This window comes from Perca flavescens, chromosome 23, assembly GCF_004354835.1.
Source record: "Perca flavescens isolate YP-PL-M2 chromosome 23, PFLA_1.0, whole genome shotgun sequence".
Lineage (NCBI taxonomy): Eukaryota > Metazoa > Chordata > Actinopteri > Perciformes > Percidae > Perca > Perca flavescens.
This window is the reverse complement of record NC_041353.1, coordinates 7,096,040-7,113,745: the sequence shown is the minus strand read 5'-3', so window position 1 is coordinate 7,113,745 and position 17,706 is coordinate 7,096,040. Positions and strand designations below refer to the sequence as shown.

The 17,706-nt window shown below is 40.6% G+C and overlaps 1 protein-coding gene across 1 annotated transcript; it reads left to right on the top strand.

Moving 5' to 3' along the window:
* The first annotated feature begins 1,677 nt into the window (after positions 1 to 1,677).
* Positions 1,678 to 8,602, top strand: LOC114550103 (zinc finger protein 11-like). The gene is made up of 7 exons (XM_028570629.1): positions 1,678 to 2,000; positions 3,532 to 3,734; positions 4,157 to 4,258; positions 4,377 to 4,472; positions 4,621 to 4,731; positions 5,419 to 5,542; positions 5,935 to 8,602. The coding sequence occupies exons 1-7, from the start codon at positions 1,805 to 1,807 to the stop codon at positions 8,535 to 8,537; spliced, it is 3,435 nt and encodes a 1,144-aa protein (XP_028426430.1). The 5' UTR covers positions 1,678 to 1,804; the 3' UTR covers positions 8,538 to 8,602.
* The last annotated feature ends 9,104 nt before the right edge of the window (positions 8,603 to 17,706 follow it).

Here is a 17,706-nt window from a genome sequence, read left to right as displayed (position 1 = left end):
AACAACATTTCTCCTAGACGCAGTGGAAACATGCATGGGATATTCACTAGATTTCAAATCTACGGGAGGGATGGGGGATGAACTTTTGCTTTTATTTTTCCTTCGATGAGAACATGTATATTGTACAAAATATATATATATACAGTATATATATAATATAAATTATACATGGTATGAGAAGCAGGGATGTGGTGGAGTATAACAAAAAGGAATGTTACACTCGTGCTACAGTTTCTGTTGTTCCATGACATGCTTTTGTGGACAGCTAATAAACGACCAGAGTTTAAACCGTATGGTCTGTTTTTTTTTTTTTTTTTTTTTTTTGCTTTATTTATTATAAAACTTCCCGAGAAGCTGAACAAAACATGTGGAGCAAAATTAGGGACATTGTAAAGCAACACAATATAAGCAAACAAAGCAGACTTGGTTTGGAATAACAATATTCTTTTACAAGGACACTGCAGCATCCCCTGAATAAAAATGTGACAAATCTGGCCAGAGCCCAGCAGCAGGGTGTTTTATCGATCCTTTTACTTCTAGCGAACAAATGACTCAAGGTACTAAAAGTCATGACAGCTCCCTCACACAGCCAGTGGACTGTGTGCAGTCAGACCGATGAAGAAAAATACAAGGTCATAAAAAGTCTGGAGGAGAATTTGGCTGTGATTCCCTTTTTGGGGATTCCTTTTTTTTCCTGTCTCCACAGAAATACACTGCACCAACGGAGGAACTGGCCTACCAACATTCCTTCATGAAAGAAATATACCACCATAGCTGTGCAAGTTCAATAATAGTTATTTATATATATGAATAGATACATTAGGTTTACAGTTAGGCCATTTAGAAATATATATTTTCTTTACACCACAATAAATAAATATGTCAGAATTTTTGGATGTAAATATCGGTTGTAACAGGCTGTAACGACATGACATCATATAATACCACGTATTACACGAAGCTGAATTATATCACGTCTGCTCTTTCCTGATTAGTACATGCCATGGTAACATTTGAGAAAAGTGGAGGCAATTTCCCATAATTAATTGCATCAAGGAAACCTGTAAAGCTGAGGAAAAACCTCTTTCTGTTTAACAAAACATAGGTCATGAGTCTTCTGATTGTACTTTAATGTACTTTGACCTCAAGCCAAAGCTGAATTGTCCCTGATGTAACTAAATGGTTCTACATGGTAGATTAATTTATGCTGAAGACAACACATATATCAAATATCAGAGCTGGAACAATTACTTCATTAATTGATGAGTTGAACAACAGGAATTTAAACTGCAACAACATTGACAACTAATAATAATAAAAAACACTTGTTCCAGCTCTTCAAATGTGAATATTTGCTTCTTCTTTTCTTATTGCAATAATTGTTAGTTGCAGCTCTGATATATAATGTCTATCACAGACGAAAATAATCCCGGATTTCGTCGAGATTGGGCTAATTTTCCGACTAAACTGAATACATACTTATTCTCTACAATCTACAATAGCTAAAATAGTAACTCATCAAGGCGATTATAGCGTGAAATTACTTATTTAACCGTTCTGTTATATGAAATAGGGCTTATTGTTCGTTTCCCCAAATGGCCATCGGGTGGCGGTAATCACCAGAACAGCTCCATGTAAGCCTGACATTCACAAGGTGAAGAAAAACAGCATGTTTCCTCTGCAGGCAACCCTAAAGATGGTCAAATTAATACACACCATTGTTTTCTAGACTAAAGTTAACATAAGAAATGTCTTAGCAGGTCGTATGAGTGGACATGAACCCGCAACACAGCGCGGCTACTGAATGAAACTAGTGAAACGTAGCTATGTCATTAACTACGCCTGCGCACTCCGAACAGAATATCGAGCCGCCCTTCCTCCCCGCCAACTTGCACAGCAGGGTCGGGCGGACGTCGACTCGCAACAACCCCGAGTTCATTTGCTTATCTCATTGACTATTTTCCGAGGTAAAATGGAGAGCCCATATCGCGCTGAAAATGGTAAGTCAATGATAATTTAAACATATACCACCCATCGCGAGCTGTCGGGTTTTCTTTTGGAATGTGAGCGCCCGATTTCAAACATGGCGTACCCCGCTCTGAGATGGCGGTGGCTTTGTGTACAGCGCTAGCGAGCTGATGTGTGCGGTAACGTTAGTTATCAGATGGAGCTTCGCCTCAGCTAAGCTAGTTATTAGCTAGCTGGGTAGTTAATCCATACTGGTATTTTATCATGATAGAAACGCTTTAACCAAACGTTGTTGGCAACTAACTGTTGGCATAGATAAGCGTTAGTTAGCTAGCAACTGACGTTGCCTTCGCGGGCTTCAACTAAAACTGCATAGCTAGCTAACTAGCATAGTTGCTAAAAACAAAAATACAAGACCGCTAGCTAACGTTCCAAAGTCAAGCTAAAATAGAAAAACACAAAATGCCTAAAAGGAAAAGTAATGTCACATTTACATTACCATTATATCAACTTGTGTAGCACAGACATTTGCAGCAATATTTACCACTTTGTTTTGATGGTCATGTGTGGTGGTGATTCATAATTACGACACAGTTGTTAGTCCATGAAGGCAACCAGGGCCACTTGGAGTTTTGAGGCACGCCAGCGTAACTGACCCGGGGCCCAAAAGTTTTGTTAGGAATAGTTTGGAAATATGATGGAAAACGACGAAAAATCACTTAGTCATTATTTCAGTTTAGATTGAGATCACATTGATAAATGTGTGTTTTATTTACCATGCACTAATTTACATAAATTAAACCTGACGTCATGTAGGTTCCGGCATAGTACCACTGGTTGGTTTTGGGGTTGCAGGCAATGTATAATTAAGCTGCCATGTGTAATCAGCATGTGTGTACTGTACTTTATTGATACTTGAAATAGGGCTTTGTTTTATGAATCATTTTGTCCATAAAATGTAAGCAAATGCTGAAAAATAGTCTGCACAATATCCCAAACCTAAGTTGACGTAATTGCTTGTTTTGTTCATTGACATACAGTCCAATACCATAATAATATGTTCAATGTATTATCATAAAAGACTAAGAAGACCAGTTTTTACTCACATTAGAGAAGCTTTAACCAAATGTTTTTGGCAGTGTGCCACTAGATGAATTAATCTGGTCATGAAAGCCCTTTTTAATGTAAGTAATTTGTATTATTTTTACAGTATAGCCTATGGACAATGTTTCGCTGCCAAAGAAAATTTGTAATAAGTTCCATGAATAAACCTCTGACACTAAAGACTACACACTAGACCATGGAATTCCTATAAACTCTTTACTGAAACCGTGTAATGAGAGTAAATATCTAATGTTTTTTTTAATTTATTTATTTTTATAAAAAATAACATTTATTATTCTTATTTGTGTGCAATTCATTCAAAATATTAAATGAGCTCGTGTAAAATACTTTTTGTATAAACAGTAACAATGTATATTCCATTTTTAATAAAAGGCTTATTAACTTTGAACATTCAATATCATTTAAATTCAGATTTTGACATTGTGAATTATTTTCCAGATTCACCTCTTCTGCTGCCGTCTCTTCGCCTCTTCATACCCCCTCTGCGCTTGGTTTCTGCAGCCATGTGGCAGGCCGTCCAGAGGGGCAGCGTGCAGGACTATGGGATGGTGGAGGAGTTCATCAGCACAGTTTCAGAAATTGTACCTGAACTTTTGAATGCAGATCAGAAAGCTCAACTCCTCCTGGGGCTCAGAGCGCGGGTAAGACTGTAGGATATTACAATTGTGTGTTTGGCAAAGCCAGTTAATGGATTTTGAAAGTAAACATTAACAGACAACCACAGCAGTTCATTTCTCCCTTGCAGATGTTTAGCTGTCAAAGCAAGCAGTCTGCATTCCCCTTTGACTCAGTTTGTAATTATATAAAAATTCACAGCATCTAAACCATAAAAAGCTAAGTTATTGCCTGACAGACAGTAAAGGTGAAGCTGATGAAGGGGTTTAATATTTCTTTGACAGAAAATGTCAGCATCACCTGCAAGGCACTGTATGTCTCATCTGAAGGGTTATTCAAGAATAAAATTCCCCAGTTCTGGCTCTCGTGTGTCTGCTGTTAGTGAATAACATTTCCAGGTGCTGTACTGTCAGGAGTATTTACCCAGAGGGGAAACCTTTTGTTGCAGGTGGTTCTTGAAATGTGTCGGGCTGAGCAGATAAACGATACAGAAACCATCGAGATGCACCTGGAGCGGATCAAGACCCTCGTATCCACTTGGGCAGCACAGGTTAGCCTCTTTTAAATGCTATATGTGGGTCAGCAGTGCTGTCATCAAATGATAAATAATATGATAATTTGATGGAAAACTTCTGCTTAAACTACACTTGTACATGTTTTTCTTCCAGCCGTGTTTTGCAGAGGTCGAGTTTCCAGAATCCAACTTTGTGGATCAAATTGAACTGCTGTTAAAAGACGCTGAAGAGAAGGAGAGGTTTTTCCAGGTTTGTGATTTGTTTCTTTGAATGTATGTGTTATGTTCAACTTATGTTTTATAGGATGACATTCTTTATACTATTCTTTTCAGAATATGCGGTATAATATGCAGTGGTTGTGGGGCACTTGAGCATTAAACTGTACACTTTGTTCCAGGATGTTTTTCCGACGGATTTTGGGCCTGACTATGACAGCGCTCTACAGGTGCTAATGCTGGACTTCCTGTCCAGACTGGAGAAGCTTCTTCCAGTACCAGATATTCAGCAGGTACTGGAACCACTGTAGAAAACTAAACTTTTTACCAGTCAGCTCTTCTGTTTCCTATTTTTGGATCCGGTCTATACTTCCAGAGGATATCATAACCTCCGATATTCATCGCCAAATCAACACCATACATCCACTTAGAAATCATAGAAAGAAGATGCTCCTTATAACTCCAGAACTTGCCATGAAGCATCACATTTCAAAGTTTTCTAGGGTATCGAAGTATTTCAGTGATCGTTGTCTGTACATCCATTAGTACATCGCAAACAGGAACTGCTAATAGATAATTCGGCATATTTTTAATGGTGCCGAATTGTAAACAAATGCAAAACAATAGGGCTCAAGTTGTAGCCCACAGTGTTACTCATGAAATCTCATTGACTTTTATACTTTTTGACGTTTACATTCCCAAAATCTATTAATAATACCTTTTGGTTCCTGTTTTACTATCATTATTTGTTTGACATTACTAAAGCTCAGAATAACCCATCAGCGTGTTTTTTTATATTGCTTATACTCCCTTATATCCATTTATGTTTGCCCTGTGTTCAAACCCTGTGAACATACAGACAAAATGACAGACATTTCTGAGTAGCCAACTTAAAACATACAAGTAAGACAGTTGAGCGTGTGTCTTCAGCTCACTTTGTATTTACTTTTTCTTACTGTTATCTTGTTTCTCTTCCCTAGACCGCATCCATGCTGAGTGCCGTCCCATCTGCCCTGGAGGAGTGTGTGCACTCTGTTCCTGACCCACAGCACCTGAAAACTGTCCTCCTCTACCACACAACACTAGGACATTTTGATTTATCTGGTGAGTCTGAGTCTAGCTGGGCCGCATGTACAGTATTATAACCTTCATTCAATTCAATCAGTTATAATTATTATACATACAGACATACTGTACATACATACATTATTATATTACACTCACAAAAACATGCTGTATTCCGATATTATGAACCTATTTTTAACTTAAAATATAACCATAACAGGTTATTATATAAGTGAGACCACTATATTACAAAATTCTTCTATTAAAAGTTTAAACAACTTCAATTTCAGTGCCACTATGTGTATGAATGGCAGAGGGATGTAAGATTTAACTATGGGTTCTCGAGAATAAAACTTTTTTTTTTTATCTGATTTTTTGTTTTGTTTATAGCCAATGACCATAAAACTGATGGATTCTTATTTTCCCCACAGATGAAACGCAGACCATTCCTTCTTCCTTTGGGAATTGCATCCTCTCTTCGCTCTCCCTCCCTCAGCTGGAAAAGGTTGTAATTGATGCAGACCAAATACAGTTACAGCCTTCATCAGAGCATATGCAAGCTTGTATGACTGTTCAGGTGGAGGGTGAAACTGTGACACTGTTGGACTACATACAGATAGAACCGCCGTCAGGCTTGGTTGATCCTGATGAGGAGGAGAAGGATGATGATGATGATGAAGAAGAAGATGAAGTAAATGTGGATGAAACTGAGGATGTCAGTGACGCTCTGAAGCCAGCAGCTTTTCAACCACTGAAACAAAGCAAACGGCTCCAGGTAAAGAGAAAAGCTGTAAAGGAAAAAGAATCAACGACAGCTAAGAGGCAAAGAAGAAAGTACCCCAATAATAAGACCTGTCCTGTGTGCAATAAGATTTTCCTGCGGGCTGCAGCCATGAGACGACACCAGGAAACTCATTCTGCCAATCGGGAATTCAAGTACAAGTGCGCCAACTGTGACAAACGATTCAGGGACCATTACGACATGAACCGACACAACATGCGCGTTCATGAGAAGGATGAGATCGGTAACATTGCTAAAGAGGAGGACGCAGGAGATCCCAGCACTTCTGAGATGTCGGAAAACAAAAATTGCGCTCTGTGTGGGAAGTATTTTGGCCGTCAAGCAGACAGGGAGCGGCACATGAGGTCCCACTCGGAGGACCGCCCCTATAACTGTTGTTTCTGTGAGAAGAAATTTAAGAATCCTTATGTCTTAAAGAGACACCAGCAGGAGATTTGTAAGAGCAGAGAGCTGAAAAGGCCGAAGAAGAGAGAGACGCAGCGCTCAAATCCACAGCCGCCATCGGAGGCGTCGACGGAGGGCAAAGTGTGTCCCATCTGCAGCAGAGTCCTGCCTTGCACGGCAGACATCGCAAAGCATTTACGATCTCACACGGAAGAGCGTCCTTTTATTTGCCTCACTTGTGAGAAGGGCTTCAAGTACAAGGACACGTTGAAGAAGCATCAGATTATTCACGGTCACGAGGGAATCCGAGAGGAGCAGAGCAAGACGGTGGAACAGATTTTGGCTGAAGCCGACGCAGGTAACCTTGATAAAAAAGAAATCGACCTGGATGCACCAGCAGGCACTTCGAAAGAGTCTCCTTCGCCTGTGCAAAAAGTCAAGAAAAAATCATCCAAAGTGTGTCCTGTCTGTTCTCGGGCGTTTGACAGTGTCAAAACACTGAATAGGCACATACAGTGTCACACAGAGGACCGCCCTTATCACTGCATCCACTGCAAGAAGCGTTTTAAACACATGCACGGGCTGAAAAGACACCAGATTTATGCCATTTGTCATAAGAAAATCGCCCGATTCTCGTGGAAAAAAGAGCAGAGAGCTGGGCCCAGCCAAAGCGAAGTCGTCATCACCGACCCACAACAGGGGCCAACCCTGAAAATACCCGTGTGGTGTTCCAACTGCGGCAAACACTTTGAATACCCGTCCGCTTTGAAGGAGCACCAGCAGAACGTTTGCAAAGTGGAAGTGAGCGATATCATGAAATGTGACGACTGCGGGAAAGAGTTTAAGAGCATGACGATGCTCAAAGTGCACCAGAGGATTCACGATCCGCTCTACTGCAAAGAGTGCGGCAAGATACTCGCCAACGAGCCCGCCTTTGAGAGACACAAGCTCATGCACAGGCCGATGCAGTGCACGATGTGCGATAAGACTTTTACTTTGCTGAGGCGCTTGAGGGAACACTACGAGAAGCAGCACGAGTTCACCGGGCCGTATCCTTGTGCACAATGTGACAAAACCTTCATCCAGCTCTCCTACCTCGCCATCCACCAGAGAATCCACAAAGGAGAGTTCCCTTACATTTGCAGCATGTGTCCAGAGAAGTTCCGGTCCTCCAACTGTCTGACGGTTCATCAGAGGAAGCACACCGGGGAGAAACCCTTCCTGTGCTGGCAGTGTGGGAAGTGTTACCGCTCGGCCTCCGAGCTCACGGTGCACATGGGAACCCACTCCGAGGAGAAGCCCTGGGCCTGCACGCAGTGCGACATGGCCTACCGCACGAGGCTGCAGCTGACGAACCACGTCGAACAAATCCACATCGGCGTCAGGTATCCCTGCAACAGCTGTGGGAAGCAGTTCATGAAGGAGACGTCCCTGAAGAGGCACGAGCTCATCCACACCGGCGAGAGGCCACACCAGTGCACAGTGTGCGGCAAGACCTTCCTGACCGCCAACGAGCTCCGGCTCCATAACCGCTATCACACCGGGGAGCGCCCGTACAAGTGCGAAGTGTGTGGGAAAGCCTTCATTCAGTCGGGATATCTGAAGTCGCACATGCGCATCCACACAGGAGAAAAGCCATTCAAATGTGACGTATGTGATAAAGGCTTCAGGTTGTCCTATCACATGAAGAAACACAGACGCACTCACGCCGGGAAGCCAAAGAGCTACGTATGTGAGGAGTGCGGGTTGGCGTTCCTCCATAAAAAGTCTCTTTGGGAACACTCGCTCAGTCACAACGTGAAAGTCGAACCATCATTCGCTAATGAAGTGAGAATAGAATTTCAGTAACAATCCTTGTTTCATGCAGGTTGTTTTCATAATTTTTAGTGTGTGTGTATATGTATGTATGTATGTAGTATATATATATATATATATATATATATATATATATATATATATATATATATATATATATATATATATATATATATATATATATATATATATATATATAGTACAGGCCAAAAGTTTGGACACACCTTCTCATTCAATGCGTTTCCTTTCTATTTTCATGACTATTTACATTGTCGATTCAAACTGAAGGCATCAAAACTATGAATGAACACATATGGAATTATGTACTTAACAAAAAAGTGAGAAATAACTGAAAACATGTCTTATATTTTAGATTCTTCAAAGTAGCCACCCTTTGGTTTTTTATTAATAAGGGAAAAAATGTCACTAATTAACCCTGACAAAGCACACCGGTGAAGGTAAAACCATTTCAGGTGACTACCTCATGAAGCTCATTGAGAGAACACCAAGGGTTTGCAGAGTTATCAAAAAAGCAAAGGGTGGCTACTTTGAAGAATCTAAAATATAAGACATGTTTTCAGTTATTTCACACATTTTTGTTAAGTACATAATTCCATATGTGTTCATTCATAGTTTTGATGCCTTCAGTGAGAATCTACAATGTAAATAGTCATGAAAATAAAGAAACACGTTGAATGAGAAGGTGTGTCCAAACTTTTGGCCTGTACTGTATACACACACACACGTTCTGAGCTGGTATCATCATCACTTCAGAACACTTCATTCTTGGTTTGCTCTTTATTCAATTTCTTTTTTTTTTTTTTTTTTTTTTTTTTTTTTTTTTTACCAATTTGTAAGTTGGTTCTTGTTGCTTTACAGTGTTGATTCACATGTTCTATGAAGCATATTGATGATCTATGAGGCATGTATATATTGAAGGCCAATGTATTGTTTCAGCTTACATGGCTTTTTGAAATAAATTTATTATGAATGTCATTTTTGCTCCCTTCTTTTTTTATTTAAATAATAGTGATCAAAAGGTTATCGATTGAGAGTCCAGTGACAAGAAATCAAACAAATAATTGGCAACAGTTGATCAACCAGATGATCAACTATTCGTTTAACTCTGTTAGTGTACATTAATTATCTTTATGGTTAGTCAAACAGAATAAGCAATTTAAAGTTGTCACCCAGGCTTCTAGGAAACTGTTCTAGACTGTTCTTTCATGGTTTTCTGGCATTTTAAATGAGACCTTTGGCTATAATGTATACAAAAAACCAGCAGCTGAACTGCGTTAAGACAATGTTTACGGCACTTTACACTGATCCTTGCATGTTATGTTCATTTGGCACTAAAGTTCCTAAAAAAAAAAAAATTGAATTGAAATTTGTCAAGAATTTAGTTCAGACAGTTTGATTAAAACAGGCTTTACCATGTGGTTATTTTGTATAGACTATTGAATTACCAGAAAACATGCTATGGCATGATACATATATCGTTTTCAAGATATGTAATGACCTGATTTTGGCCATATTGCCCTACATGCAAAATAACACACTGATTAAAAGATAACCTACTTGAAATGTATTCACCTTATTTCATAACCTATTGAATCTTAAAATTAAATATTTAAGATTTCCTTCAGAAGTGTTTTAGGAAAGATTCTTTAAATGATAATTTGTTTGAGATGTTTTTTCCCGTATCAAACTTGAAATACCTCATTGAAAATGAAAATATATAAATTTGCTTCTTCTCCCCCATAAAAAAATCCATATTCCACAAATATGCAAATAATGTTAATTTCTAACTACTGTAAAGTTGTGTGTCTGTGTGCGTGTGTACACGCAGGAGGCTTTAAGTTTCCACGTCACCCATGTGTAAGTTTCATACTGGACCACGATTGCCTCCCAAACTAGTTGTGATGTCACAAAATCCTACTCGTACGTACACATTTTACGATGAGAACAGAAAATGTTCCTCCTTCAGCAGATGTCAAACGGCACATATATCGTTCTGCACGGTGAAGCTCAAACATCCATTGAAAGTAAAAGCAAAACACATGTTTGAATCCTGTTTCAGTGCACAGCAGGTTCAGCAATGCTTCTTAGTGTTTTAGGAACCAGAAGATGGCAGTATAGTAGTGATAATGAGCATCAGCCAGCTTAGCGGCTGTATTTCACAAGCGAGGGAGAGCTGTCAGTATTGCCCCCTGCTGCCTCAGCTTGTGTTGGAAGCTCTTGACTCTGCAAGCTTCCTTATACATAAATAATACAGTGTTTATCCTTCATTAGCATCCGTATCTCATGGATAGCATGCATAAATACATCTGTTTACATTGTAATTTGCAGGGAAGCTTGTTTGTTTATGCATTGTTTTACTTTATGCAACGTGAATTTCCCAATGATTGTTTATACAAGCTCAGTGACTTCAAATAAATATTTATCCTCTGCTCTTCCTCACAGTCCGTGTCACCTGTTTACTCGGCCTGAGTGACAGTTTCAACCACAGCGACTAGAGCATCTCTTCCCTATTCCCGAGAAACTGCTCCTGTCTCTCCAAAAAATCAAAGGCCAACTGAGTCAGAGCCTCTCCAGAGTGTTGGGAGCAGATCACTTTTTAACCCAAAGCATATTGATTTATATGGGGCTGTAATTGCTTCAGTGTGTCCTGGATTATTCCCCCCGTAATTGAGGCCTGGCAGAGGTCTCTTTACTAGACATAGCCTCCACGGTGCCAGGTGGTGGGCAGAGAGGAGCACCACACCCATTCCTCAGCCAGCCGGAGAGAGCCAAGGAGCAGTGGCCCCTTACCCCCCCAAAACCACTCCTCGTCTTGGGATAAGTAAACAGCACAAACGGTACACTTCCATGCATGCTTTGAGGTATCTCGCGCAGGCCCTCGTCCAGCTCTAATTGCAGTATGAGGCAGCACATTATGAGTAAAGCTGGATGGCACGGACAGCTCGCTGCAGTATCACTGACACTAAAAAGTCCTGAATGTGTGCATTTCTTTTGGGATATTTGGCTCTTGTGTGTGGTTTGTCTCTCCAGGATTAGTTGTGTTTTACCAAACCGCATATTAAGGCTGTAATTACTGTACATGCTATTGTTCAAGTATTGGTTTGTTTTGTGTTTTTGTTCGTGACTCAGTGGAACATTCCTGGATTTTGTAATAGACGGAATGCTTGCAAGCTCTAACAAGTCTTGAGATTTCCGTGGTGTCACAAGTACAGGGCAGGGGGTAGACAAAATAATATAAACACTCCACGGAGAAGTGCCATACGTTGCACCTGCAGTCATGGGGCCAGGAGATGATTGAATATATAACAAAGAAAACTGTATTTCTGTTGCACAAAAATATGTTTTCTAAGTTTTGCTTTTCTTTTCAAACACTTTCACTTCCTCAGGCCTTGACATATCTTTCAAATGAAACAATCAGAGAAGCAAAAATCAGTCTTTCATAGAACTATTAAAGGTGCTCTAAGTGATGTGACACGTTTTTTAAGCTAGCTGCCTGTCCCCTGAACACACTGTAAAAAAACGCGGTTTCTGTAGACAGCCCAGGCTCCACAAACGGCAACAAAAACAAACTGCGCCAACCTGCCCCACGAACCATAACAAACAGTGTTCCAGCCAATAACCGACAAGAAGGAGCTGGTTGAGCCATCACTGCAGCAGCGTTAGCATGTAGGCCACTTCCACAATGCGTATTCATGACTCAACCAACTCCAAAGTTGGAGCCTAAAAAATTCATCACATCACTTAGAGCACCTTTAAGGCCATAACTTCTAATGAGGGGTGACAATTGATTAGTTTAAATGGATCAAGCCAAAAAGGTTGGGGACCAATATTTTTATAGTAATAATTCAAAAGGCTTTTGGTAGGATTGCTCATAGTAATGAAACCACAGAGAATTTGCACCAAATTCTGCAACCAAGCAGCAGTTTTAGCTTTATAGCATAATTACTATACGGTTCAGTCTATTTGCTCTCGTCAGCTTTGTTTCCAGCTGCAGCAGGCAGCACTTTTTCAGAAAGTTTTCTTCTTCACCATCTCCTGAGGGGAAATATCTGTCTCTTTCGCTGCTAAATGCTCCACTATTGTGTTTCCACCAAGCATTCCAGATCAGTTTGTTACACATTAGAACGGGTATTTTCAGTACCACCTCGGTCGAAGTTCAGAGCGAGCTGAGCCGATACTAGAAGGTGGAGTTAAAACACTGCAGACCACTGATTAGTCAGAGAGAATCGTCACTATTGTGACACGGGACATCCTGCACAAACCCGCCATTTTTAAATAGCCAAGCTACCATCACCACCGCAATTATTTTTCTTCACTCGACCCAGTTTTTTTTTAAATTGCAGCCCTTAAAACTAAGTCACACACTACGCTGTACAATTGACATAGTGCAGGCGTTCCTCTGCGTGGGTGCCAATGAAAAGTTTCAGCCAGTGTTGCGTTAAAAAAAGATGTCAAGGCAGTTTTATGTGGCGTCGCTATGCCGATCAGCTAAGAAACACCGCCTGCACTGAAGGGGTACTATCCACAGTGGAAAACAAAGAGAGAAAACCACTTGTACTTAATAATGTGAGTCGAGCAGAGCCGTACCACGCAGAGGAAACATGGCATTAGTTCACCAGCTAGTTGCTAACTTTGCCGTTTGGTGCTGAGCAGGTAGAGTAGCGTACAATGGGTTTATCTGAGCTCTTTTTCTTAAAACAGCTGCCTGTTGGGTGATGAGTCACAGTTTGTCACCACAAGCAACACCTTTCGTATAACGCATAGTCATTTGATCCATTTTTTATATGAAGATATTAATTAGTTCAGCTTTAACACAACTAATCAGCATTGTTTAGACTTAGCTCAGCCTCCACGTTTAGTTTCCTGAGAAACTGATGTGATTTGATGAAAACCCTGCCACTGCCAGCATGTTCAGCAATCACAAACAGTTAAACTGTCCCAGAGATATTTTTGAAAAAGTAGGTTTTGATCATCAACAGGCACCACGGAATTTCCTGGCCTTTTTGCCAAAATACTATGACCCCTGCAAGTTACTACGGAAACATAGCATATCAAAACAAGCGCCCCATTTCTTGCTTTTGCTCCATGACGCACCTTTATTTCTTCCATATGAACAGCGTATGGCACAGCATAGGGCTTTGATAACAATATCTGCCTTGAATGCATGTGCCCGCACTACATTTTGTTTAACCACAAAGCTTAGGAAAGTAATACACACACAGAAAAACTACCCCGACAATCACTTGATACTTTCATGTTTTTGTAAAAAAAAAAATGTTTTAGTCAATTGATAAAAGAGGAAATTTAACACAGTGAACCCATTGAGCTGCAAAACCCCTCAGACTAATCAAAAGAATAGAGGATTGCTGTACTAATTAAGTGTGTGTACATGCATGCGCTTCCTTGCATATGTGTCCTCAAGTGAACGTGTGTGTGTGTGTGTGTGTGTGTGTGTGTGTGTGTGTGTGTGTGTGTGTGTGTGTGTGTGTGTGTGTGTGTGTGTGTGTGTGTGTGTGTGTGTGTGTGTGTGTGTGTGTGTGTGTGTGTGTGTGTGTGTGTGTGTGTGTGTGTACCCGCCCAGACATATCCCCAGCCTCACACGTTCCGTCCCATCTCGGGTACCAGCCGTGCAGTAGCCACACACACAGCCTCCATCCTCCCTCTCCTTGGCTTTTTCATCCACTCTAATTCTTCCTCAGTTCTCTCACTTTCATCCACTCGCATTCATTTGCATTCTGCACCGCTGTCTGTGTGTCTCTCTGACTTGGACATTTGTTTGGCAGGAGAGAACAGACGGGATGCTGTTAACACTGCAAAAAGTGTCAGTTTTTGCAAGTCTTGCTTTTTGTTAATGTATATAGATTCTTCCAAATATAAAGTGACTCTGCTTGATGTCAAATTGTTTGCATAATTTTTCTTTTGTGACTATAACTCTCTCTTTACAAGGCCGGCCCCCTTTACCTATAATCAAAAACATTGCATTACATTCAAGAAAATATCCTTTAAAAAGTGGGAATTCGTTGTTAGTAAGTGGAACTATTGAGATGGCATCATATTTAAACACTTCCACGGAAGAAAACTTGTGACTCTAAAACTTTAAAACTCACTCCTGTTCAAAATGACTTGCAGAGATGCACATTTTTTGCAGTGAACACTTTCTTCTTTCTACACCAGAACGGAGTGAAAACCAGCCTTTCCCTGGTCAATGAGTTCACTGGGGCGGACGTCTCCTTAGACAAGGCTGCAGGGGGGTTAGGAGGGAGAGGTGGTGGTGGTGGTGAGAGGCGGCGGGGGGGCTTGCAACCGAAGAGAAAAGAGAGTCAGACTGAGGGAGGAAGAGAGAGAAACCTGGCACCAAGACAGTTCGCCGAACAAGGGAAGGTCAGCCCCCCTCTACCCCCCTTCTTCTTCTCCTTCTTCTTCCTACTACTGCATCAGCAGATGTACAGCACAAGCCAATTATCAATAATGCCATACCGCAATGATAACAGGAAAGTCTGTGATGGAGCATTTACATGCTATATTGTGGGTTTTTTTATGTCAAGAGTCAGTGAAAGATGAGATAATTTCACATCTAAGATCAGCTACTGACAGAGAGGCTTATGGGCATCAGTGACCGGCTCCGTCCCTGATCTGAAGCTAACAAGGTCATCCTCTGGTCTGAAAGCAGCTTTGTCCCTCTAATCAGAGGAGGAGCAGCATCATCATATTCAACGCTATATCAGCAGCTCTTGACAGTGACCTAATCCACCAGGGGAGGCAAACAGAGACGCTGATCGGTGTACATCTCAAGCAGCAGTCCTGAGAGGAAGATAAGTCTGCTCAAAGATTGACAAGAAGCTGTGATTTTAAATGCAGATTTGTTATTTAATGCACGACCTTCTGCAAACATGCATTTTGTATAAATGTGAGGCTGCAAAGCAGGGCTGTAACTACAATTATTGTCGTCAATTCATCGTCTTTGAAAACTTAAAAATATACTCATCACAATTTCCCAGAACGCAAAGTAATGTCTTCCAATCACATGTTTTGTCCCACCAACTGCCCAAAACCCCGAGGTATTCAGTTTACCATCATAAATGACAAAGAAATATGTTGCTTATTACACTCCACACCAAAGTAAGTCCGCAGTCCAAAAACCAAATATATTCAATTTACTATCACAGATGACTAAGAAAACCAATATTCACCTTTTTGAAGTTGGTACCAATCAATTTTTGGTATTTCTGGTCAAGAAAAATTTGAACAATTAATCTATTATCAAAAATGTTGCAAATTAGATTAGGAGTTTCATGAAATCAAACCTCATTTTTGTATACTATTTATGGTCTGCATTTTTTCTGCAATAGCCACTCAATGTAGTTACATTCAGTAATTATCTCTTTATATGTTAGTTTTTATTGGTTGTGGTGGAGTCCGCCATTCCTGCGCCGGATTCAGTTTACAGTTTACTGCGCCGGATTTACAGGAAAACGAGGCTAGCATGTAATCCAGAGCAATTTTATCTCATAGATATCAGCTGCACTGTTTTCTCACTCTCCGGCAGTCGTAGCAGAGCTGTTTGAAGTTACTGCTAATGCGATCCGACCATTTGCTACTGTTTCACATTAAAAAGCATTCACTGGTGAAACATGGGATGGCTTTCATTCTGAAGCAGCCACAGGAAATGTAATGTATTTATTGTGGTTAGTGCTAACTAGTGATAGATCGATTTTATCGGCTGGCCGATATATCGGGCCGATAGTTGCGTTTTTACGTGTGTCGGAAGCGGCTGCTGCGTTCGCCGATAGATTTTTCCCGGCATTATTTATAGACAGGCGTCCACAGGCAACTCTGTGTTGCTGCAGTTCACGTGCAGACCATGCACTGCCCCTCCCCCACTAGCAGAGTGCTGGACCATGGCAGTCTTAAATTACAAATCAAGCACTTTATTTCAATGGCTACTTTTCAGGTTTAATGTTTTCTCACCTTATTTAAATGTGTTGACAAAGGACATTTTGTGACGACCTGATTATATCTGTTTTATAATATGTCAGCAAGCAATGCATCATCAAGGCTGTGTTGTAGATGTTGATGAAAGCCTTTTACCCTTGCACAGTTAACCATATGCAGCGCACCCATCCATATGATGCACATTGCACACATCATTTGAGTGATATAAATGTAAGATGATTGCAGAAGTGACACTGATCTGTGTTTTTGTATTTTTATAGAAATGGCAGAGCAGATTCCGAAAACAAATCCAGTGTGGCAGGGTTTACATTTTTATGATTTGAGGGAGCAAAATCAGTATCAGCTCCAAATATTGTCTCAAGAAAATCGGCAGCCCGTATCGGTCATCGGCTAAGGCTGATGAAAAAAGAATCGGTATCGGCAGTAAAAAATCCATGTCGGTCGATCCCTAGTGCTAACCAATATTATTCATCAAAAATTTGACTATTGAATAGGACAACAATCATTTTCTGTATTTATTTTTTTAAATCAAGGTATCCATTTTAAATACTGCAGGAGTAGCTGTTAGCCTAGCTATCTAACAAACTTCACTGTGCTCTGTTGCGTGGAAAACTACTTGTGCCGTGTGCAGCATGAAGTCAGATCGCGGTTCAATTATTACTGATTGACTTCTTTATTAACACAACATTCATTTGTTTGGCTGCATTGTAAACAGATACACCAGCTGCTCTTCTGTTGTGTATCTGACAAAGTAGCTGCTCAATGAGTGTTTGCCATAGTATTAAACCAAACTTGCTGTTACCACGGTGACCACAACTTTTCTGTTGCTCAACCAATTGCTCATTTAGCTCAATGCTTTCCAAAGATTTTGGCTGGTGACTCTTTAAAATAACCAATGCCGACCTACAACTCCACGTCACAGGTTGCATCAACTGTGAGAGCGATTTCCCTTCTTACATCATTTAACTTGAACCATTTTTACAAAACAATCCTGTATTTCTCAACAAAAAACCTTTTGTTTGACAGTTTTTTCTTCTTTTCAACTTGTGACCCCTCTCATTTATCTTGCGACCCCTTCAAGAGCCCCAACCCTTTGAAACCACTCATTTATAAGTTTTGATAGGAGTGGCCTCTGCAGCCTCAGTGCCATGAGTGCCTTTCAGTGCTGTTGGTGTCATGTCAGGACGTTTGATCTGTCTGTGTTTTGACCCACTTCACTCCAACAACC